This window comes from Budorcas taxicolor, chromosome 18 (assembly GCF_023091745.1).
Source record: "Budorcas taxicolor isolate Tak-1 chromosome 18, Takin1.1, whole genome shotgun sequence".
Taxonomy (NCBI): Eukaryota; Metazoa; Chordata; class Mammalia; order Artiodactyla; family Bovidae; genus Budorcas; species Budorcas taxicolor.
The window spans coordinates 4,089,744-4,114,649 of NC_068927.1; the positions used below are offsets into that span (position 1 = coordinate 4,089,744).

Here is a 24,906-nt window from a genome sequence, read left to right on the forward strand (position 1 = left end):
TCCCCTCCTAAATAAGACTCCTGCAGGACCTCCCTGTCTCAGGGTCTGCAGCGAGGCGGCCAAGGTCCTGTAGCAGCTGAGCGCTTATGCCCTTTCACTGTTCTTACTTGATATCCCAAATGTAGATGTAGGTGTCCACCGAGCTGGTGACCAGGAGATCAGGCTCAAACACTGCCCAGTCCAAGTCACTGGAAACACAAGGAGGAAAGAAGACAGCAATGACGAGAAAGCACTAAGTGACATTCCAGAGCACGACCAGATTTCACTTCTGGTGGCTTCGAAAAGTCACCCTGAAGGGGCCCCTGAACATGGTTTAGGCTGGGTATCTGGGTATTTAGGCTGGGTATCTCCCAAGTCCCTTGGGAAAGAAGACTTCACTGAGCTCTGAAGGGAACTTTCAGGTCCTTCCCTGGTTCCCCCCTGCTCCCCCAAGAGAAACGGAGCACTTCAACTTAAAACACGCACACACACAAATGCACACAGACACAGGTGTGTGCCCGTAAGACAAAACAAAGGGAGGGAAAAAGCATAGAATTTCTGACTTACTGCCTTTTAAGTCAGACTTAACCACAGAGACCCTGAGTAAACCCCACATCTTCAAAGCAGCGGCAAAGTACCATGTCGCCACGCAGCTTCCACGGAGGGCAAGAAGCCTCTGGCGCTCCCTACCAACGTCGTCCCTCCTCAAAAGGCACTTACTACACACAGAGTTAACAGCCTGGTGTCCGGCCTTCCCCACCACCTCCCTTGCCACCTTCACCGCTTCCTGCTGCTGCTTCCCACAACAAAATGTCCCCACCCAAAGACAGTGACCCAAGGGACATCCCAGGAGCCAGCTGGAAGGCCCTCAGGGAGAAGAAACCGCACATCCGGGTAACAGACTGTGAGGCAGGAGCCCCACGAGGTGCCCACGCGGCTGGACACAGAGCTAAGAGCTGGGCCCCGAGGTCTCACGCGCCAGGGCACCGCTGACCGTGAGCCCCGGGGAGTTCCTCAGGCATCGCTGCATCCCCTCCTGCAGCAAAGGAGCACTGCCCTTCACTCTGGAGCAGGCTGTGCCCATCTAGGTATCTCCTGGGATCGGGGTTAATAGCTACAGGGATGCGGGTTCCCAAATTCCAGCTGTTCCTCGCCATGAAAGCCAGGACTTTCAGGACTGCTAAGGACCCAGCAGACACCCAGGGTCAATGCAAACCCAGAGGGTCAAGCCCGGAGGGGGATGAAAGCCATCACTTCAGGACTGCTAAGGACCCAGCAGACACCCAGGAGGGTCAAGCCCGGAGGGGGATGGTGTCTTTGCTTCATTTCCCCCAAGATGGGACCAAACGACAGAGGCCCGGAGCGGCGGAGGGCAGTGCCTACCTGATGACGCGCGTGTGGCCTTGTAAGGTCGTGCCAACCTCCCCACTGCCATCTTTCCACTTATAAAGGTCGACCCTTTGGTTGCTCTGGAAAGAAACAAGGGGAACGCCATCTTAAACGTCACTGCTGAACTGAAGCTACAGATACACTCCTGAGCGCGAGAGCTATGGGTCATGGAGCCCTCCTCCACTGTCAGAGGAACCACCCCTTGCTCTGAAGATCACACACCCATCTCCCCAGTCGCTGTCACACTCCGGGTTCTCAGCTCATCCTTCCCATTGTCAAACGCCAGGAGGCCACCTATCACACACTGAAAAAACGCCTGCATAAGAAAGAAAACAGAACCACCACCGAAAAGGGTGTCCCGGAAGGCAAAACTATACAAGACTCCTTGACACGTGAACTTCTTTAAGGTTAAGCAGAAAGACACAGGGCAAATGGGCCAGAAGGAACCTCAACTATAATAAGAAAAAGGAAGAAAAGAAAAAGCTTCCATCAAACTACATTTCACTTAAAAAACAACAGGCCAGCAAATGCTCCCCAAATATCATGAGTTCATGAAACATACTGAGAGTGGATCAAGATTACTAATACACTAACTACTATTGGTAATCTAATAATTTCTGAAGACTGGTTTTCATTTTAGCTCAGAGACACGTATACAGAGCTCTGAGGTTTTTACCCAGAAATGCCAGTTTCCAATTCTAAACAGATAACGTTCTTGTCAAAAGGTTAGAATTCAGAATGCTTCCAGTAGGAACAGGAGTGAGAAGAAAGGTCTTCCTGATCTTATAACAACATTCCCTGCCATCTCCAGGGTCTACTAGGGTCAGCTTATGGACCAGGAACTTTAGGAAACCCACCCTCTGCTTTCCTTATCACACTGCACACTAGATGCCATCACCCACATCACAGATGAGGCGACTAAGACTCCACAAGTTGGGTGGGTGCTCAAGAGAAAACAGTGAGCATTAAAACTGGGACCTGGCCTCAGATTTCCTAACTCCAAAGTGCTTTCTCCTGTAACTGCCTTCCAACCAAGACCAATGAAGGAAAGAAAAAAAAAAAAATGAATGAAACAGAACTTCATCAAAATGAAATGTCACAAACAACATTCTCAAGGAATTAAAAAGATAGTCTACAGAACTGGAAAATATACCTGCAGATCTGATCACTGATAAAGGTCTACAGTCTTACAACTAAATAGCAAAGAAAGACAAATAACCCAATTCAAAAACAGGCAAAGGACTTGAACAGACAAATCTCCAAAACATGATATGAAAATGGCCAACCAACACACAAAAACATGTTCAACGTCATTAGTCATGAGGGAAATGCAAATTAAAACCACGACACCTACTCAGAGGACTAGAATTTTTAAATTACAAAAACAAAAACAGGAAATAACAAATTTTGGTGAGGCTCTGGAGAAACTGAAATCCTTGTGCAGTGCTGACGGGACTGCCAAACGACCCAGCCACTGTAACAGATGGATGGTTCCACAAAAAGTAAACACAGACTTACCAAGTGGCCCTCCCACCACCCCTAGGAATATACCCAAGAGAAGAGAAAATGGGTACTCAAAAGAGTACACGCACACACACGTGCTTATCAGCACTACTCCTTATAGCCAGACCAAATGTCCACTGGTGGACAAAGAGACAACACGTGATGTATCCATACGAAGGAATACTATTCAGCCATAAAGAAGGCAAAGAAGTATTGATACATGCTACAACATGGACAAAGAAGCCAGACACATAAGGTCATGGATCGTTTGACTGCATTTATATAAAATGTCTAGAAGAGCTCAATCCAGAGACAGAACACAGAGAGGTCACCAGGGGCTGTGGGTGGAGGGAGGAACTGCTTAATCATAGTGGGGCTTCCTGTGGAGCAATGGAAATGTTTGGGAATGAGACAGAGGTGGTGATTACATAACACAGTGAATGTGGTAAAGGACACTGAACTGTTCACTTTAAATGCCTGAAAAAAATCAACAAGGCTCTGTCTTGCCCCGAAACACAAGCAGTGTTAGTCCACTTGGGTCGAGCACTAAGGGCTCAGCCTAAACCTGTGGTTCCCAATCAGGAGAGATTTTGCTTCCCAGGGGACACCTAACAATGTCCAGAGACATTTGTGGTTGTCACGATGGGGGTGGGGGGATGCTGCTGAGATCTAGTGGGGGAGGGGCCGGGGTGCTGCTGGTTTCCTGCAAAGCCCAGGACAGACCCCGCCACGAAGAAGGACCCAGCTTGACCCTTCAACAGTCCCGGGAACCACTGCCAATCTAGTCGCCGTCCCTTGTTAAAGGCAGACAGTCAGATTCTATTTTGGAAGCGACAGGGAAGAGCCGCTTTTTGTTCCTTCTAAAGCTGACAACACTGCTCTTCTTTCTTTTGTAAGATGCTTTCCTCTCACAGACTGTCATTCCTGATAAGAACAGACCCAGGCGGCACAGCGAATGGTCACATTCCCTGGAGGATGAGGACTCCTTCAAACACTGCCCTCCCTGCCCAGCGCAAAAGGAGCCAGAGGTTTAGATCTCTAATCGTCCTAGGAGAACAAATCCTGATAAAAATTCTGGCCAGGGATACTAGAAATGATCTAAGCCCAGGTCTTTTTTGAGTCTGGAATCCCTTGGAAAATCTAATAATTTGTATGCATCTTTTCCCTGGAAGAATTCATATATAAATAGGTACATAAAATTTCAGGGGGTTAAACAAATCTAACGAATCCTAGTCAAGAAAAGGATCCCTTCCTTTGAGTGGAAAGGTGCCTGGAATCTTCTGATCACTCTGAAAGCAACAACAATCCCCCCGAGACCAGCTCACCAGGTCCCTCCTTAGAAGGTCTTTCTGAGTCCCTGGCTAGTTATACTCCTGAAATGAAAACGGGTTCTTATCATAAACAGACTGGATTCAATCCTTAGAAATACTGATGGGCCCCCGGATTCTTTTCATATATAACTTAAGTCTGTAATTTGCTTCCATCTTCCTTTAAGAAGCATGCACACCTCTTTCCCATTTGAGAAAGGTGAATTACATTCTCTTCTCTACATAGAACACAGACCTACCAGCCCAGATCTCACATTTAAAAGACTTTTCCAGTACTCGTCACATGAGCTCACCGAGGCTGCAAAATAGTGCGCGAAGCTGTCATGAGGATTCCACTGCACAGCTCCAATGTCCCACTTGCTCTGGCGTGAGATCTTCCGGTGACCTTCAAAGGGGGCATCTAGACTGACGATGTATAGGAATCGGCGGCTAGGAAAACAACATCAACACTTTGACAACAGAACAGCATTGGCATGAAGATAGAAAAGCACATTTGGAATGACATACAGTACGCAAAAAAAAAATCCCCAGATGCACATGATGTTTACTGACTCTGAAAGGCATACAAGTGACCAGAGCAACTCGTGGCTGCTGAACCCCTGCGAGGTCTGCCTCTAGAGATGGCCCTCCCTCCTGTATCCCCCGAATCCTGACCCCTCCACCAGATTCAGCGTCTCAGGCTTTCCTCTTCCCCCAGCTAGGATCACAGCTGATTCCACAAGACCCCCACTACACAGTCTGCATTTCGACTACAGCACCTATCTCCATAGCAGAACTGCTCTTGTACAGGCTCCTGTCCCAGAGCAGCTGAACGTTTCGGGGTATGGACCACGTCTTGAGTATTTCTGTATTCCCTCGTCAGTAGGCAGTGCTTTGCATTCAGTAAGTGTGGGTAAACCAAACACATCACTTATCACTTAGCCAAACATTCTGTAGAATACCTCAGATTCCCATGCAAGTTGATGACCTGGTGACAGGAACCAAATCCACACTATTGGAAGGGGGAGGAGGAACCAAAACATAATAATGATGGAAACAATAATCATATTAAGTGCCAATAATGTTCACAGTGCCAATCAAAAAGAAGGATCTGAAAATGGGGAGCTCCTTTGTCCACCTATTTTTCTTCTAAGGGAAAAAATCCTTGGTGGGTGGATCAACCTCTCAGCAGCCATCAGCAGCTCTTTGCTGGGGAGTGCTCTGAGTGCCCAGGGTATCAGCGACGACAGGTGAGCGAGACAACGAAGATAAAGATGAATTGTCCCTGCTCAGAAGAGACAGGAATTGAAAACTAAAAGTGGCAGACTGAACTCTAGCAGAAGCCCTAGGAGGGATAGGTTAAGAGACAAGGAAAGCAGAGGTTACAACACAAATTCAGAGAGTCTGTGGGGCTTCTGAGAAAGCTGGTGCAGAACAAAGGCCTAGAACCTCTGACCTCTTCCTAAGGAATCAGTTGATCGTACAGCCAGCATCTTCTCATTAGAATGAAAACAGGGCAAAGGCCCGATACTATACACATGACGCGGGTATCAACAGGGGAACCCAGAGACAGCACGGGGAAAATGCAGACTAGCAGAAGGTGGGTACCTCCGGATAAACATGCCTGACTGAACATACTGGTTGCCTTCATCCCCCACTGAAGATCCACTAGAATAAAGGTGAAAATATAAAAGAGAGAAATCCACAAAGACACGGAAAACGAGAGAGGAAAAGATGGAAAGCAGGCCGAAAAATGGTAACTGATCTAGAGGAAAGGCAGCGAGCACCCAAGGGCCTGCAGGGTGAGGTGATTCACACTGCGGAATCCAGGCTGGCAGGGGCTGGAGGGGGAGCGAAACTACTTCAGAGGAGCCAGGGCTGGGGTGGGAGGGGTGGGCGGGAGTTGCTGCGCCCAGAACAGGGCAGGAAGCGGGGGGTGGGACCCTCGGGCCTCCTCCCCAGTACAGCACTCACCACGTGTGGCTTTCAGTCTCCAGTGATGGTGTCAGCAGGATTCTTCTCAGGGGAAATGACCAGCCCAGGAAAGAACAAAAGCAAACAAACAAAAAACAAAACCAAAGCCCTGAAGATGATGTCCAGCTGAGCTATTTAAGATCCTGAAAGATGATGCTGTTAAAGTGCTGCACTCAATATGCCAGCAAATTTAGAAAACTCAGCAGTGGCCAAAGGACTGGAAAAGGTCAGTTTTCATTCCAATCCCAAAGAAGGGCAATGCCAAAGAATGCCCAAACTATCGCACAACTGTGCTCTTCTTACATGCTAGCAAGGTAATGCTCAAAGCCCTTCAAGCTAGGCTTCAACAGTATGTGAACCGAGAACTTCCAGACACCTCAGAACACTCCAACAAAAGGGCCAGGTTTCCAACTGCTTTCTCACTACAGTGAGCTCCACCATCACACACGTAACCAGAGACTGCACTTACTCTCGAGTATTAACACAGAGCCCATGAGCATCAGTCACTGCAGGAAACTGGAAAGACAGAGACCAAAACAACCAAAAGGGTAAAGAAAGGAAGCGGGCAGCACAGAGGAAAGAAGGAAGCCGACACTCCTCAGCCTCAGAGACATAGAAGAAGACAAGCCAAAGAAAGAACAGAGAACAGGAGCTCTGAGAAATTAAAATAACCATTGAAATTTTTAAATCTGATAGAAGGGTTGGAAGTTAAAGTTGACAAAAACTCCAAGAATGCAGGACTTTGCTTGTGATCCAGTGGTTAAGACTCTGCACTTCCCATGCAAGGGACAGGGGTTCAAACCCCTGGTTGGGGAACTAAGATCTCACATGCTGTACGGTGTGGCCAAAAAAATAAACAAATACACTCTCAAAATGCAAAATAAAAAGACCAAAAGACCAGAACAGAATCCATTCAGGATATCCAACAAGCCCTAAGAGGAGCTCCAGAAAGAATGGGGAAAATTATCAAAGACAGAATGCAGGAAATTTTCCCCAAACTAAAAGACACAGATTTCCAGACTGAAAGGGCCCTCCACGTTACTAAAAATTATTCTGTATTTTACTCTGGTGATCACATGAGTGCATATATTTGTAAATTTATTCGAGCTGTACACTTAAGGCTATACCTTACTACACATATTTTAAAGCTCAATATAAGAAAATGAAATGGTGAACTTTAAGATCATGTTGAAAACCAGTATGGACGTATACATGTCTAAGAACACACCAAAACAGAAACATCTGCATGATGTCCTGTTACGTGATCCCGTTTTCTCCTAGAATGCTACGAAGGACGAGACCCACAGCAGTCAATACTGAGAAGCCTAACGTTTAAGATACAGTTATTCCAGGGCACCTGCAAGTATCTTATGGGCTGTTAATATCGCTGCTGTGCTGTGCTCAGTTGTCAGTCATGTCCAGCTCCTTGCTACCCTTTGAACTGTAACCCACAAGCCTCCTCTGTCCATGGGGTTTTCCAGGGAAGAACACTGGAGTGGGTTTCCATTTCCTTCTCCAGTTAAAATGGCTACATAATGCCAAGTATGTATTATTTTTCGTTTTGTTTAGATAGAGCAGGTAACAATGTCAGAAAGGGGAGGTGGCTCCCTCTAAGTGCCCAGCAAAATGAATGGAAAAAGACATACGCAATCAGTCATGGTGAAAACTTCACACACATAAGAGGTAGAGGTAACACTGGGGATAAAGGTAAGATTTCTCCAAAGGTAAAAAGTAGGGCACACACAGAGTCCAGGAGCAGAATAACATAGGGCCTCTTGCCAATAGCACTGAGGAAAAGAACCCCGCATATGATCAGCACAATGGTTATATGACTATATTGGCAGGAGGGGGAAAGCCAGGTGTTTCGATAAGGGACTCACAGACCAAATAAAGATGCTCAACACTCATCTTCCATTGTAAGAAGCCAGCTTGAATATTTACGATAGCTAAATCAAGATGCAGCAGCACACGAAGAGTGTGCGTATTAGTCACTCAGTTATGCCCAACTCTTTGCGATCCCACGGGCTGTAACTCGCCAGGCTCCTCTGTCCATGGAATTCTCCAGGCAAGAGTACTGGAGTGGGTTGCCATCTCCTTCTCCAATACGTAGTATACCACTCGGAAAACTGGAGGCAATCCAAAGAAAACAACAGCTAAAAAGTCTCAAGTGGACAGAGAAGGACATTATACAGTGGTAAAGGACCAACCCAACAAGAAGGTGTAACAATTGTTAAGTATATATGCACTGAATACAGGAGCGCCTAAATACATAAAGGAAATATTAACAGACATAAAAAGAGAGATGCACAGTAACACAATAATAGCACTCCACCTTCATCAATGGGCTTGCCAGCATTTAACATTTGCAGACTTTCAAATCTCAGACATTCCAGTGGATGTACAGTGGTATCTCATTACTCCCAGTGACCAGAGACATTCATCATCTTTTATGTTGGCCACTGATACTTTTTCTTTCATGAAATGTCTATTCGAATCTTTGGCTATTTTAAAAATTAGGTTGAAACAGACATTCATATATTATCAATGCAGTGTCAAATAAATTATTTTTCAAATAAAAAAAGTCTCAAGTGGTTGCCTCTGAGAGAGAGATTAGGGTGGGGAAAGGGTGAGGCGGAATTCTGCTGACAATACAAGCTTTATAATGCTACTTGACCTTTTAAACATGTATAGGCATTTCCTTCATTTAAAAAAAAAAAAGGGAGGTTTAAAAACTGATTAGGAGCAACTTCTCTGCTCCAGTGGTTAAGACTCTGTGCTTCCAAAGCTGGGGGTGCAGGTTCAATCCCTGGTCAGGAAACTAAGATCCCACATGCTCCATGGCACAGCCAAAAAATAAAAAATAAATTTTTAATAAAAAATTTAAAATAACTGATTCAGAAATTAATAATATACACCAAAACCACTAAATTGTACATTGAAATGGGTGAACTGTATGGGTATGTGAATTATAGCTCAATAAAGTTCTTTTTTTTTTAAAGTGATTGAGGGAGGGGAGAAAGGGACATAGCAAATTTTATACATCTATGCATCCAGTGTGGTACAAGAAAGCGGTATCTGGAGAGAGGGGTCAGAAGGAAAAGGGAAACTTACTTTCCATGATACGTCCTTTTGAGTTACTTAATGTTTGCAATGGTCTTATTTAAAAGTAAATTAAAACATGACTTCAAAATTAATGAATAGAAAACAACTTCATTTTATAAATGGGTCCACAAACCACAAAGTTAATGAAAATACAGCTGAATCTGAGAGGCAGCAATCTAGAGCAACATGAAAGGGAGAGGGGGACTCTGACCATTAAATGCTATCATACCGGTACAATGTTAGGGTGATCAGCAAACGCAGGGATGGACTTCACTTGCCAAAATCTTAATTTTGAGCCAGAAGAGACTACAGAGATTACGTAATTCAATTTCTTCATGAGGAAATCCAGTTTCTTTATGAGCAAACTGAAGTCCAAGGAGGCCAACTGAATAAACATCTGGGGCTCATAATCAATGGAACCCAGATCCTCTCAAACCTAGGAACCAACTACCTGTTAGAGTGTACCAGACAGCATCCTTCCAGAGTCCGCGCATTAAACAGAAAATGGCGATTTCAAGACCACACTGCCAGTAACGAACTAACATCTCAAAGCAATTTTATCGCTCACCTGTTAGGGCAGAGATGCAAATAATCCCAGTGAGGACCGCTGAGGTCACTAGGAGAGTGGAACTAAACCCAGTGACTGTAATCCTTACATTAAAGAAGCGCTGTCCAATTTCCCAGAAGCCTCTGGATTTGCAACTCACTCCCGGAAACCACGGCAGGCGAACTCCGCCAGCTCACTTACCCGGAAAGCACTGCATGCTGCCCCACGCAGTCCACGGACATGGCGGTCGCCTGGGAGAGAGAAGAGGCGTTCAGTCCTGCCAGCGAGACCAGCCCAGGTCGGCACCTGCAGGGCTTCCTCTTCCCATGGCCCAGGCAGTTCCCTACAGTGGCCTCTTTAACCCCCTTCTAGTTCTCATCCGAATCTCACGTTCATCTTCCACAACAGGGCAGCTGCGATCTATTCCGCCAGGGGTACACACAACCAAGCGGGTAGAGTCTACATTGAGGAATCAAGTCCTGGAATCGTCGGAAAATCCAACTAGTTCACAGCAAACTCAGCTACTAAGAGCTCCTTCCGAACACACACACACACACACACTCCATGCCTTTCCAAAGCCACACACACTCACACACACACACACACTCCACCCCTTTCCAAAGGACATGGACTTCTCCAAGCTAAATGGCAGTTGAATATTTTCAAACACCACTTCTGCTGACTCTACAGTCATATCCTTGAGATGCTCAGTTCCTATTTAATCTGAGATTTCCAGCATATTTTACTGGTTTCCATTTCCCAGGTCTCCCAACTTCTAGGGAGCACCAGCTTTTCAGGAGCCGATGTCCAATTTCCAAAAGACCACACTGAATCAAGGAGATTTGCATACAGGCCGGAACATGAGAGAAATTTTAATCATGGCAGCTACAGCCCTAAATTCTCTTACTTGGACAAATTCAAGTCCTGTTGCATTCCCAGGGCATTATCTGAAACAGTCTGTGCTGCTGTTTGCTTATTAAGTGCTCTAAGCTCTTTCCAAGAGACAGTCCAGAGAGAATGCATTTTGTACATCCTGCTACACTCACAAATCACAAATGGTAAACAGAAATTCTCTTCCTCACTTTCATTGGTCTTCTTAATGGGTTTCTCACTCATATACCCCCAAGAAACTTGTAATATTAGGGACAAGATGTCAGAGTGTTTTCATGGGGGCTGAGAAGGGGATTATTACGCATTCTTCATTTCACTGGCGTCGTGAGCAGAGAAATGCCAAGCTGCAAAGACAGGCTCTGAAATGAAATGCCATTTCCAGAACTCTTCTGGACAATTTATACACTAAGGACATGAAAAGAGGGCAAGATGGTACCTGCAACCAGGAGCAGTGCCATCTTTCTAGAGGGTGTGTGGTAGCAAGAATCCTAGGGTGGCTCCAAGATTCTGGGCCCTTGCTATTCACACACATTCTCCCTGTTAGTCTAGGTACTAATCTAGTAAAAGCACTTTGAGGTGTATTAAGGACCCACATCAGTTCACCCTAAGATAAAAGAGACCTGAAACAACCCCAATAACCCAAATGCCCATCAGCTGATGAATGGACAAACAGAGCATGGTATACACACACAGTGGCATACATGCTACAGTGTGAATGAACCTTGAAAACATTACACTAAGTGAAATAAATCAGAAAACAAAGGGTAAATACTGCATAATTCCACTTATATGAGGTGTCCAGAGAGTACAACAGAGGCAGCCAGGGACTAGGGGGCTGGGAGTGAGGTGATTCGGCTTAGTGAGTACATAGTTTCCATCTGGGATGATGAAACAGTTATTGGAGGAGCAGACAGAGCTAGAGAGACCTCCACATCAGCCCTTTAAAGGCAGGTCCAGAGGTCAGAGCCAGAGGAAGTCAGAGATTTGGAGGATGAGGGATTTAACACGGAGAAGACTCTGCTGCCGGCTATGAAGATGGGCAGACCACATGGCAGAAGCCGAGAGTGATCCCTAAATAACAATTGGCAAAAAACAGGGACCTCAGCCCCATAACCCCCAGGAACTGAATTCTTCCAACCACCTGAATGAGCTTGTTAGCAGATTCTTCCAAGTCATCTGGGGAGCTCCCAGATGAGGACACAGTAAAGTGATGGCTGGCTTTCAGCCTATGAGACACCAAACAGAGAAAGCAGCCTGGACTTCTGACCTACAGAGTATGTGTGTGTGCACGCCTGCACACACAAGTGAGCTCAGTCATGTCCAACTCTTTGTGACTTACAGTACTGTAAGCTAACAAATGGATGCCACTTCAAACTGCTAAATTTGTGGTACAGAGACAATAAATGATAATTTGGTAATAATACCAAAAAAAAAAGTCATGTCCTCTGACTCAGTAATTTCACCTCCGGAATTTATTCAAAATACAGCAAAACGTTTATACCCAAAGTTGTTGGATTCATGTTATCTATAAGTAAATTACAGATATCTATACAATGGAATATTCCAGAAGCATTAAGGGCTGCCACAGAAAAATGCAGGCACCTAGCCTACAATTAGAATATCATAACTCACCATATCTCCTCGTCAGAGTAAGTTATTTTTTAAGAAGTAAAACAAAAAAAAAACCCACACCTAACTTACACTTCCCTACCCCTACCCACCCCCACAAAAAAGAGGCCAACGTTATGTTTGCAGGAGCACATGAAGGAGGGTTATGCTAGGCTGCTCCAAAGGGGGAAATGGAGGCAGAGAAGTGCTTTAAGACAGGATGTGAAATAAACTGATCAGTAAAAGGTGGTGTTTATCCAGGACAGGAGCCCCCGGGAAGGCCTCAGCACCCTCAGTTTTCTCGATGGGGAACGGCTAAGAGATGCTAAGTCTGGATGTCAGAGGGTGAGGAGCCTGGGGCTCTTACGCGATACCACTGCAAGAGAGGAAGGGAGCCCCACAACGAGGAGAGAGGACTCCCACCAGCCTGTGAACAGGGCTTGCTGTAAAGTAAACCGCGCGAGTAAAGGCTTGCACTTTACTTACAGAGGGAAAGTGATATTTCATTCCCTACTATGAACTAAAATTTAAATCGGCTATTTAGCCTGAATAACACTGAAAAAAAGTATATGAAAATGTTTCGATGGTAGAGATTTTTATGAGATTTTTATTCCTCTAAATGAGCCTACATTCTTACATTATTTATGTGCAGTATTTTACAATAAAAAGCCCTACTATCTTTTCAAGGCCTCCTTCCAAGCCTCTTCTCTTTCCACTCTGCTCACAGCCTGGGCATGACATTAAAGGTCACTTGAGACCGCTATTCTGCTCCTCCTTCCGCCCATCTCACGCCTCTCCCTCCCAACTCCATCCCAACACTCCAGCCATTTGCTCCAGGAATTCTTCAGAATTCCTTCCAGGTCCTCAAACTCAGGCAAGCACTCTCTCCTCTTCTGGCCTCACACCAGCTGCTTCCTCTGCCTTGAAGACCCTTCTCTCCAGTCTTCACCTGGCCCATTCCTTCCTGTTCTGACTCTTTTAATTTATTCCAATCCGCTTGCACACAGTCAGTGCCCCACCTATGCTATCACAGTACCCAAGGCTCACCTTTATAAGGCTTTGTTTTTGCTTTGGGCTGTGTCACCTATCACGCGGGATCTTAACTCCCTGACCAGGGATCGAACCCGCGCCACCTGCAGTGGAAGCAATGGAGTCCTAACCACTGGACTGCCGGGAAGTCCCTACACAGCACTTACCATACTTTACAGTAAGGATCTACTTGCTGATAGGTCTCCACCATCACACTGCAATTTCTTGAAGGTAAAAATCAATTTGCTAGCACAATGCCTGGTCCATGGTATATACTCCATAAATGCTAGCTACTATAGACAACACAGGTCTTATAAAAGCTTATGCTATACAAAAACTTGTACATAAGTGTTCATGGCAGCATTATTCATAATAGCCAAAAAGTGGAAACAACCCCAACGTCCAACAACTGATGAACGGATAAATAAAATCTGGTACATCTATACAATGGCATGTCACATATTGTATAATTCCATTTGTATGAAATCCTCAGAATAGGCAAATCTATACAAACAGAAATTAGATTAGTCGCTGCTGCCTAGAGCTGGGGTATCAGGGTACTGGGGGGCTGATGGCTAAAGGGTACAGGGTTTCTTCTTGGGGTGACAAAGATGTTCTAAAAATTACTGTGGTTAAAAAAATAAAAAAAAAATTGCTGTGGTCAGAGTTACACACTTTGTGAATATACTAGAACCGACTGAATTGTATATATTTTAAACAGGTAAATCGTATGAGATGTGAAAAATATTTCAATAAAACTGTTACCCAAAAAATGCTATGGTAAAACACTTTCATCTTTTAAAAAATAACAGGTGTGAGACTATAATAGTCAAATGACACTGAATTTGGAAATGAATTGCATTACACATCCACTTTGGGTTTACAGTTAAATTTAGGTACAAACACAAGGTTGTGTTAGAAAGTTGATCTCTGGGAAGAATCTGTAATACAGATTCATAGGATTATCTGTCTTGATTGGATACAAAGGAAAGCCTCCCTAGAGGCCTCTGCTACCTGCAGAACAAAAGCTAGGGTTGGTTTCTTTAAAGGGACTAGGAAAGAAAGCAGCTCTTCCTCTTTAGATCCCAGCTGAATTACAAAGAGCTGTCCAAAAAACAGAAATGTTTTGCTTGCCATCCTTCTAAATGATGCAAAGTGGAAGCATTCAGTCAATGCAAATCAGAGCTAGGTCAGTTCCCCTAAGATCAGGATGTCAGGTGCCTGAGCACAGACTGTGATGTATGCATTACCAGACTCCATAGAATAATCCCACAAACTGAAACCCACTGATAGAAAAGGATCAGAGCATTTAACATGACAGATCCCATGCTTTAAGTTAGAGCTGTTACACTGTTGCCAAGCCTCCTTTCAAACCACCCTGCCCAAGGCTCAGGAGAGGTTATCTATCAAAGGTCTGCTTACACACTGAGCACAATGAGCCTTTCTTGGAAGTCTCCCTCTTTATCTATTATTTCTTACTGGTGTATAATCGCTTCACAATGTTGTGTTGTGATAGCCACCACTGGACAACAAAGTGAATCAGCTATTATGTATGTGCCTGTGGGCTAGGTCGCTTCAGTCTTGTCCGACTCTGCAACTTTATGGACGGTAGCCCGCCAGGCTCCTCTGTCCATGGGATTCTCCAGGCAAGAATACTGGAGTGGGCTGCCATGCCCTCCTGCAGGGGATCTTCTCAACCCACGAATGGAACAGGAGTCTCCTGCACTGCAGGCAGATTCTTTACCCAATGAGACACCTGGGAAGCCCCGGCTATATGTACACATATAGACATATATATGGGAGAAGGAAATGGCAACCCATTCCAGTATTCTTGCCTGAAGAATTCTGTGGACAGAGGAGCCTGGTGGGCTGCTGTCCATGGGGTCGCACAGAGTTGGACACGACTGAAGCGATTTAGCAGCAGCAGCATACATATATATCTTCTCCCTCTTGGACTTCCTCCCACCACCACCCCCATCGCACCCATCTAAGTCATCACAAAGCCCTAAGCTGAGCTCCTTGTGCCTTACAGCAGTTCCCACTAGCTATCTATTTTACCCATTAGTGTACACAAGTTAATTTCTAATCTCCCAATTCATCCCACCCTCCCCTTCCCCTGTGTCCCCATGTCCACTTGACATCTGTGTCTCTATTCCTGCCCTCAACGTAGACGTATCTGTACCACTTTTCAAGATTCCACATATATGCATTAATGTACAATGTTTGTTTTTCTCTGCCTTACTTCACCCTGTATGAGACTCTAGATCCATCCAAGTCTCTACACATGACCCAATTGCATTCCATTTTATGGCTGAGTAATATTCTGTGGTATAGATGTACCATGAATTCTCAACCCCTTCATCTGTTGCTGGACACTTAGGTTGTTGAAGTGAAGTCTCTCCCTTTAAAATGAGAACATCCTCACTTCCCCAAAAACTCAAATGGTACAAACTGGTTTCACAAGGAAAGTCACCTAAACTTTCTGAGTCTCAGGTTCCTTACTTGTAAAATAAGAGGAGAGATGCGATGACTCCCAAAGGTCCTCTTAGTTCCATGAGTCTGGCCAAGACTGCTGCTTCCTCAGGCAACTTTTCTAATATCAACATTGTAATGAACATGCATCAAGCATTTAATGGACACTGACCCCTGCTAAGGGATCTGCGCAATTATCTCATTTTCAGTTCAGTTCAGTTCAGTTCAGTCGCTCAGTCGTGTCCAACTCTTTGCGACCCTATGAATTGCAGCACGCCAGGCCTCCCTGTCCATCACCACCTCCCGGAGTTCATTCAGACTCACGTCCATCGAGTCCGCGATGCCATCCAGCCATCTCATCCTCGGTCGTCCCCTTCTCCTCTTGCCCCCAATCCCTCCCAGCATCTGAGTCTTACCAATGAGTCAACTCTTCGCATGAGGTGGTCAAAGTACTGGAGCTTCAGCTTTAGCATCATTCCTTCCAAAGAAACCCCAGGGTTGATCTCCTTCAGAATGGACTGGTTGGATCTCCTTGCAGTCCAAGGCACTCTCAAGAGTCTTCTCCAACACCACAGTTCAAAAGCATCAATTCTTTGGCACTCAGCTTTCTTCACAGTCTAACTTTCACATCCATACATGACCACTGGAAAAACCATAGCCTTGACTAGACGGACCTTAGTCGGTAAAGTAATGTCTCTGCTTTTGAATATACTATCTAGGTTGGTCGTAACTTTTCTTCCAAGGAGTAAGCGTCTTTTAATTTCATGGCTGCAGTCACCATCTGCAGTGATTTTGGAGCCCCCCAAAATAAAGTCTGACAGTGTTTCCACTGTTTCCCCATCTATTTCCCATGAAGTGATGGCACCGGATGCCATGATCTTCGTTTTCTGAATGTTGAGCTTTAAGCCAATTTTTTCACTCTCCACTTTCATTTTAATCGAGGCTTTTTAGCTCCTCTTCACTTTCTGCCATAAGGGTGGTGTCATCTGCATATCTGAGGTTATTGATATTTTTCCCGGCAATCTTGATTCCAGCTTGTGTTTCTTCCAGCCCAGCGTTTCTCATGATGTACTCTGCATTTAAGTTAAATAAGCAGGGTGACAATATACAGCCTTGACGTACTCCTTTTCCTATTTGGAACCAGTCTGTTGTTCCATGTCCAGTGCTAACCATTGCTTCTTGACCTGCATACAGGTTTCTCAAAAGGGAGGTCAGGTGATCTGGTATTCCCATCTCTTTCAGAATTTTCCACAGTTGATTGTGATCCACACAGTCAAAGGCTTTGGCATAGTCAATAAAGCAGAAATAGATGTTTTTCTGGAAATCTCTTGCTTCTTCCATGATCCAGCGGATGTTGGCAATTTGATCTCTGGTTCCTCTGCCTTTTCTAAAACCAGCTTGAACATTAGGAAGTTCATAGTTCACATATTGCTGAAGCCTGGCTTGGAGAATTTTGAGCATGACTTTGCTAGCGTGAGATGAGTGCAATTGTGCAGTAGTTTGAGCATTCTTTGGCATTGCCTTTCTTAGGGATTGGAATGAAAACTGACCTTTTCCAGTCCTGTGGCCACTGCTGAGTTTTCCAAATTTGCTGGCATATTGAGAGCAGCACTTTCACAGCATCATCTTTCAGGATTTGAAACAGCTCAACTGGAAGTCCATCACCTCCACTAGCTTTGTTCGTAGTGATGCTTTCTAAGGTCCACTTGACTTCATATTCCAAGATGTCTGACTCTAGATTAGTGATCACATCATCATGATTATCTGGGTCGTGAAGATCTTTTTTGTACAGTTCTTCTGTGTATTCTTGCCACCTCTTCTTAATATCTTCTGCTTCTGTTAGGTCTATACCATTTCTGTCCTTTATCAAGCCCATCTTTGCATGAAATGTTCCCTTGGTATCTCTAATTTTCTTGAAGAGATCTCTAGTCTTTCCCATTCTGTTGTTTCCTCTATTTCTTTGCATTGATCACTGAAGAAGGCTTTCTTATCTCTTCTTAACAGAATGTGGTCCACTGGAGAAGGGAATGGCAAGCCACTTCAGTATTCTTGCCTTGAGAACCCCATGAACACTATGAAAAGGCAAAATGATAGGATACTGAAAGAGGAACTCCCCAGGTCAGTAGGTGCCCAATACGCTACTGGAGATCAGTGGAGAAATAACTCCAGAAAGAATGAAGGGATGGAGCCAAAGCAAAAACAATACCCAGCTGTGGATGTGACTGGTGACAGAAGTAAGATCCGATGCTGTAAAGAGCAATATTGCATAGGAACCTGGAATGTCAGGTCCATGAATCAAGGCAAACTGGAAGTGGTCAAACAAGAGATGGCAAGGGTGAACGTCGACATTCTAGGAATCAGCGAACTAAACTGGACTGGCGTGGGTGAATTTAACTCAGATGACCATTATATCTACTACTGCGGGCAGGAATCCCTCAGAAGAAATGGAGTAGCCATCATGGTCAACAAAAGAGTCCGAAATGCAGTACTTGGATGCAATCTCAAAAACGACAGAATGATCTCTGTTCGTCTCCAAGGCAAACCATTCAATATCACAGTTATCCAAGTCTATGCCCAACCAGTAATGCTGAAGAAGCTGAAGTTGAATGGTTCTATGAAGACCTACAAGACCTTTTAGAACTAACACCCAAATAAGATGTCCTTTTCATTATAGGGGACTGGAATGCAAAAGTAGGAAATCAAGAAACACCCGGAGTAACAGGCAAATTTGGCCTTGGAATGTGGAATGAAGCAGGGCAAAGACTAACAGAGTTTTGCCAAGAAAATGCACTGGTCATAGCAAACACCCTCTTCCAACAACACAAGAGAAGACTCTGCACATGGACATCACCAGATGGTCAACACCGAAATCAGATTGATTATATTCTTTGCAGCCAAAGATGGAGAAGCTCTATACAGTCAACAAAAACAAGACCAGGAGCTGACTGTGGCTCAGATCATGAACTCCTTATTACCAAATTCAGACTGAAATTGAAGAAAGTAGGGAGAACCGCTAGACTATTCAGGTATGACCTAAATCAAATCCCTTATGATTATACAGTGGAAGTGAGAAATAGATTCAAGGGCCTAGATCTGATAGATAGAGTGCCTGATGAACTATGGAATGAGGTTCGTGACATTGTACAGGAGACAGGGATCAAGACCATCCCCATGGAAAAGAAATGCAAAAAAGCAAAATGGCTATCTGGGGAGGCCTTAAAAATAGCTGTGAAAAGAAGAGAGGCGAAAAGCAAAGGAGAAAAGGAAAGATATAAGCATCTGAATTATCTCATTTAATCCACAGGGAACTCGGTAGTTGGAGAAAAGAGTTACCAGCAGGCATGAGAGTGCTAACCTTACAAAGGCTGGCTTACAAGGCTGACTCCTGACTGATATCTCGGACCTGAGGTGGTGGTGTTGGGGTGGGGCGTTCTCATATTCCCTAATTGATAAGAAGAGCTTGCTGTGTCTAAACTATATGTACAAACAACATGGTGTAGGCAGAGCCATTGTTGTGCTTCAGAGAATGCAGAATTTTGGTCTGTGCTAGCCAGAAGGTTCCTATATGACCAGCTCCAAAGAAAAACCTTGGCCACTGTGTCCCAAGGGAGCTTCCCTGGTAGACATCATTACATGGGTGTCAAAATTCGATGCTGGAGGAATTATGCATGTCCTGAGCAACCCCATGGGGAGATGACTCAAAAGCTCATGCCCTGTTTCCTCCAGGCTTCACGCTTCTTCCCTGAGATGTTGCTGTGTGTCTTTTGCTCCGATAAATCATAACTGCAAATACAAGTGTGAATCCTCCCAGTAAAACTTGGGACTGGTCTGGGGAATCCTGGACACAGGTAGGTACTGTTAACTGCAGTTTAGTGAATGAAGAAAGTGAAGCCTAGAAAGGGAGTAAGTTGCCTAAGATCACACAGCAAATAAGTGGCCTAACCTGGATCCTAACACCGAGCCTCTAGCTCCAAACCCTCTCTGCTCTACTATGCTCTTCCCTCTTTCCTCACAGCATTTTAAATTATTTATTTATTTATTTTTGGCCGGGCTAGGCCTTCACTGCTGCCGGCGGGCTTTCTCTAGTTGTGGTGGGCGGGGACTCCTCTCAGCCGCGGCGCTCAGTCTTCTCATCTTGGTAGCTCCTCTGGCTGCGGAGCACAGCCTCTAGGGCGGGCTTCAGTAGTCACAGCGCACAGGCTCAGCAGTTGTGACTTGCAGGCTCTGGAGCACAGGCTCAATAGCTGTTGCACACAGGCTTAGCTGCTCCACAGCATGTGGAATCTTCCCAGACCATGGATAGAACCCATGTCCCCTGCACTGGCCGGCAGACTCCTATCCACTGCATTTTTATATCAAGTTTTCTAGAAAACAACCTGCAGCATTCACATCATAATAGTCACTTCCACCAAAACTAGTCCTACCATTTCCCTCCATCCCTGTAGTTCTCAAAAAGGAAATCTAAAAAGGTAAAGTGAAGTCGCTCAGTCATGTCCGACTCTTCGCGACCCCACAGACTGAGACTGTAGTCTACCAAGCTCCTCCGCCCATGGGATTTTCCAGGCAAGAATACTGGAGTGGGTTGCCATTTCCTTCTCCAGGGGATCTTCCCGACCCGGGGATTTAACCTGGGTCTCCCACACTATAGGCAGACGCTTTACCGTCTGGAGCCACGAGGGAAGTCCCCTAGAATCTCGAAAAGCAGGGATCAAAGCTGGATTGCTCGACATAAATGTATTGACTATAAATTATTCATAATTTTCTCCTTAGCTAAAGAATTTGCTGAATTCTTTTTTGTTTTTTGTTTATTTTAGAGCGAAAACCAGTCGTCAAGTCTTCATCTGTCTAGAACAGTTTTAGTAATGCTGAGACTAATAAGTCATCAACCACCAGGGGCAGCAGAGAGCATGCTTTCTCCTGAGATGCCTCCTCAATTTTAAAGTAGCAAGAAAAGAAAAAAAATGAAAAATTATGAAGAAAATCTGTATGAACCTAGGATATGGATTTTTCTTAAGAAGACTGAAAATGTACAATCCATAAATTCAATTGCACTAAGCTTAAACTTCTGTCCATCTAAAAATATCATTGGAACAATGAAAAGGCAAGCCACAACCTGGAAGAACATATTTGCAACTTACCTAACTAAATACAGGATTAAAATTCAGAAAAATGTTTACAATCTATGGAACGAGACAACTCAGTTTTAAAAAAGGGGTATAAGACATAAACAAGCATTTGACAGGGGAAAAAAAATGTGAAAAGATATTCATCTTCACTGTAATCAGGGAAACATAAACTCCCAAATAATGGGCCATTTCATATGCACTAGATAAGTGAAAATCAGATGTAGAGATGAAAGCATGATGTGGGTGGGGACTGTTTTGCTTGTTTTGTTCTCTGATTATCAGTCCATTCAAGCTGCTATAACAAAACCGGAGAAGGCAATGGCACCCCACTCCAGTACTCTTGCCTGGAAAATCCCATGGACGGAGGAGCCTGGTGGGCTGCCGTCTCTGGGGTCGCACAGAGTCGGACACGACTGAAGCGTCTTAGCACAGCATAGCATAGCATAACAAAACACCACAGACAGCAAATTTTTTTTTTTTAAGATGCTGCTGGGTCTTCGTTGTTTTGCACGGGCTTCTCACTGCAGTGGCTTCTCCTGTAGCCAATCGCAGGCCCTAGGACACGCTGGCTTCAGCGGTTGTGGTGCACAGGCTTAGTTGCTCCAAGGCACCTGGAATCTTCAGGGACCAGCAATTGAATCACATCCCCTGCATCGGCAGGCAGATTCTCATCCACTGCACCACCCGGAAAGTTCAAAAGGGTGAATTTTTATTGAACATTAAGTGTACCTGAATAAATCTGTACTTCTTTTAAATCACTTTGTGTGGAGAGTGGACTGGAAGGGGGCAAGAAGCTGGGGTGCAGGGAAAGTTTGAGCATTTTGCAAATGCCCAAGTGGAGACATTAAGGAGACAGCTGCTATGAGTCTGCCCTTCTTACCTTCGTCACAAAAGTCATGCTCTTTGGTATTTTTGTACTTAATTGTTGAATTAAGAGATCCTTACCTTCACAGTCCACCAACTCCCCCTCGTTGAGAGTAGAAACTAATCTCCATCTTCCTAGTTCCCTGAATTGCACCTTCCCATACCAGAGCCACTAGCCACAAGTGGCTATTTAATGGCAATTAATTAAAATCTAATTAAATTTTAAAATACAACATCTCCGTCACACTAGACCCATTTAAATTGTTGAAGAGCCATATGTCCGTCATCTCAGAAAGTTCTAGCAGATAGCGTTCCTCCAGAAAACTAAGTTTTCTTAGTGTTTACACTCATTGATCTCATTGATTCTAGCGACTACTTCAGAGTGGATGCCAAGCAGCACAGGTTCCTCACTAGTAATCAGTGAAAGTAACATCTGTTTTATAAACAACACATATAAAATGTAAAAAGAGTCTCACCTTTCAGACTAGGGTTTTTCTCTGAAAAATCTACAAACTTGGCTGCATCCAGTCTCAGCTGCTGCATGCTGGCTCTCCACTGGCTTTGGGTTGTGGCACGCAGCTTTAGTCACCCCATGACATGTGGGATCCCAGTTCCCAGACCAGGGACTGAACCCATGTCCCCCGAATTATAAGGCAGATTCTTAACCAGTGGACCACCAGTAAAGTCCTTAAGAGCTTTAGATCTTTTTTATGATTTTTTAAAGTGGTGGAATGTTTGGAAAGGTTTATTGTTCTGCTCTTCAGAAAAGCAATATTAAGAGTTTTAACTTTTTCTTTTCTACATTAATGAAACAGTTAATCAAATGGGTCCCAGTAGGTCCCTATCCCTCCCAAAGACCACCAAATCAATCACAAAACCATGCTAACTCACAATAAGACACACCCTTCCAGATGAACAGAAAAATCAAATAGAAAAACAGAAACTCCCGCAAGGCAGTTAGATTACTCCATTGACTTTGTTCTCTGACTATGACAACTGCTGTTTAGGTTTAATTATTCAATACAACTTCATAGCATCCTAATATCTGTGTCAGCACCCTCTCTGCAGGTCTTTCCAATTACATCTCTACAGAGAAGTAGGGGTGAGACTACCTGGGTTTCTGTGAAAATTAAAGGGTTTGCAGATTAGTAGCTTCCAAATTAGCAGGCTCAGAGGTAGGACACATGACTTTGTTCTTAGTTCCCAGAGAAAGCAATTAACAAGAAGGGTAACAGGAATACGGTTCTTTTTCCCTGGGAGTCTGGCACCTTCCTTCCTTCCAGAGACATCATGCTGACAGTGCAAAGTGCTTTTAGGATACTTTAATCCAAATTGGTTGCTCAAATTCCCCATGGTTGCTGTGTATCAAGGGCACCACAGAGCAAACTGGTGGGAGGTTCTCCACTCCTTCATCTTCAGGGCAAAAGAAGGAGGGGGTTTTAGAAAGAAGGAACCACATCATCCCCTTATCATAAATCCAGATTCGCCTTCAGTAAAGATCACCTTGGCACCAAGACAGTGCCTGGCACAGCATGCACCTAGCAAAAGTTCAGTGAACCTTTACTGAACAAGTGAGTGCATGAAAGCCAGGCACAGAGAAGGTATTCAATAAATATGTGTGCGATGAAAGAAGAGAAACACCAAGACAGTGTCCTAGGTGCTGGGTCGGGGGGCATGATATTTCTCATGGAATGACTGTATAATAAACTCATACAGTATGAAGCAGGGTGGTGTAATGAGCCCAACAAGGCCCTGGGGCCAGATGCCTGCACTCAAATCCCAGTGGGATCACATAATGAGAAGCCGTAGCCAAGTCATTTGGAATCAGCCAAATGGGGAACAGCTTTCCCAGTGGGAAAAAAAAGGAGTAATATCTACTTACCTTGATTTTTCACACATTATTAAAACCAAATGTAGATAAATCACTTAGCACAAGGCCCGGCATATGGAAGAAATGAAATAGAAAGCTGGTAAAAATTTCTAGTAAGTTGGAGCTTTCCTTTAGGTTCACCATGTGTCCAGCACTGTGCCACACATTTTAAATGTATGACCTCATAAAATTCTCAAACCAACCCTACAAGGTAGGCACGATTCATACCTCTTACAGGTAAGAAAACATGAGCAGAGGGTGAGGACAGGCTAAGAGCTGAGGCGGGATTCGAACCCGTGTTAATACATGCAGTGCATACTCCTATTCGCTGTAGGATGTTTTTCACTATTCTAGAATCAGGGAACACTTAGAAGCTTAGACGCTGAAACAGACACTTTGCATGCAGTTTTGCTGTTGTTGTTTTTAATCGAATCCACTCCAAAGTCCCGTGAGGCTGGGAAATCCATGCATCTGAGGCTCAGACAAGTTCTGTGACAAGCCCAAAATCACCAGGGGCAGGGACTGCAAACACCCCCTCGCTCACCACCCTGGTCCTGGGAAGCCTCCGCTCAGCGCTCACAAACTCTCAATCTCTGCACTTAGATATCCCCAGGCAGACCCCACTCCCTGTATCCATGAGGGGAACCCCGAAACTTCGCCAATGGCAGCCCCAACCACCCCCAACGGTCATCCAAGCTCCCCTCGCCCGCTGGGGTCTGACAGCACCTGGCCACCCTCTTGCCCACCACCGCAGCCGGGCCGGGGGTCGCCCCGACGCCCCCGAGACAGACTCGGCCGCGTGGGGGAGGGGAACCAGGAAGGGCGCATGCTCGGAAGGCCCCACTCGCCCCCCAGCTCACCTGGGAATCGCGGAATTCCACCACCACGTTCTCGCTGCTCCATCGCGCCGCCATCGCCCGCGCCCAGCCGCGGGGGCCGCAGGACTACCCGCTCCCACCCCACTGTACTCGCGTTCCCGGGCTCAGTAAGCCACACGCAGCCCACAGGTCCGCCCTGCCACGCCACGCCCGCCTGGCCACACGCCATTGGCTCACACACCACTGGGTACGCCCCCTCTCCTCGGTTCCTCCAATTGCGGTACCGTGTAGTCACCGAGACGGGCACGCCCCCTCTTCCGTCACTCGGCTCCAGCCACCCTCGCTTCTCGGGCGGTGAAGACATGCCCCCTGCCGCAACCTCTGCCGGGAGTTGTAGTCCAAGGTTGAGCCGCAACCGGAGCAGAGC

The 24,906-nt window shown here is 45.3% G+C and overlaps 1 protein-coding gene across 3 annotated transcripts in view; it reads right to left on the minus strand.

Annotated features, from left to right (window-relative positions):
* The window catches only part of WDR59 (WD repeat domain 59), an 82,192-nt gene extending 57,539 nt beyond the window's left edge, over positions 1-24,653 (minus strand). Inside the window, exons 1-5 of one of the 3 annotated variants that reach the window (XM_052655806.1) lie at positions 24,522-24,653; positions 10,003-10,052; positions 4,493-4,628; positions 1,363-1,448; positions 108-188 (exon numbers count right to left, since the gene is read on the minus strand). In XM_052655806.1, coding sequence (XP_052511766.1) covers positions 108-188; positions 1,363-1,448; positions 4,493-4,628; positions 10,003-10,052; positions 24,522-24,575 — 407 coding nt within the window. In that variant the 5' untranslated portion in view covers positions 24,576-24,653. Of the gene's footprint in view, positions 1-107; positions 189-1,362; positions 1,449-4,492; positions 4,629-10,002; positions 10,053-24,521 lie in introns of those variants that run through there. The other 2 variants (XM_052655809.1, XM_052655808.1) reach the window with 2 other exon arrangements.
* Positions 24,654-24,906: the final 253 nt, after the last annotated feature.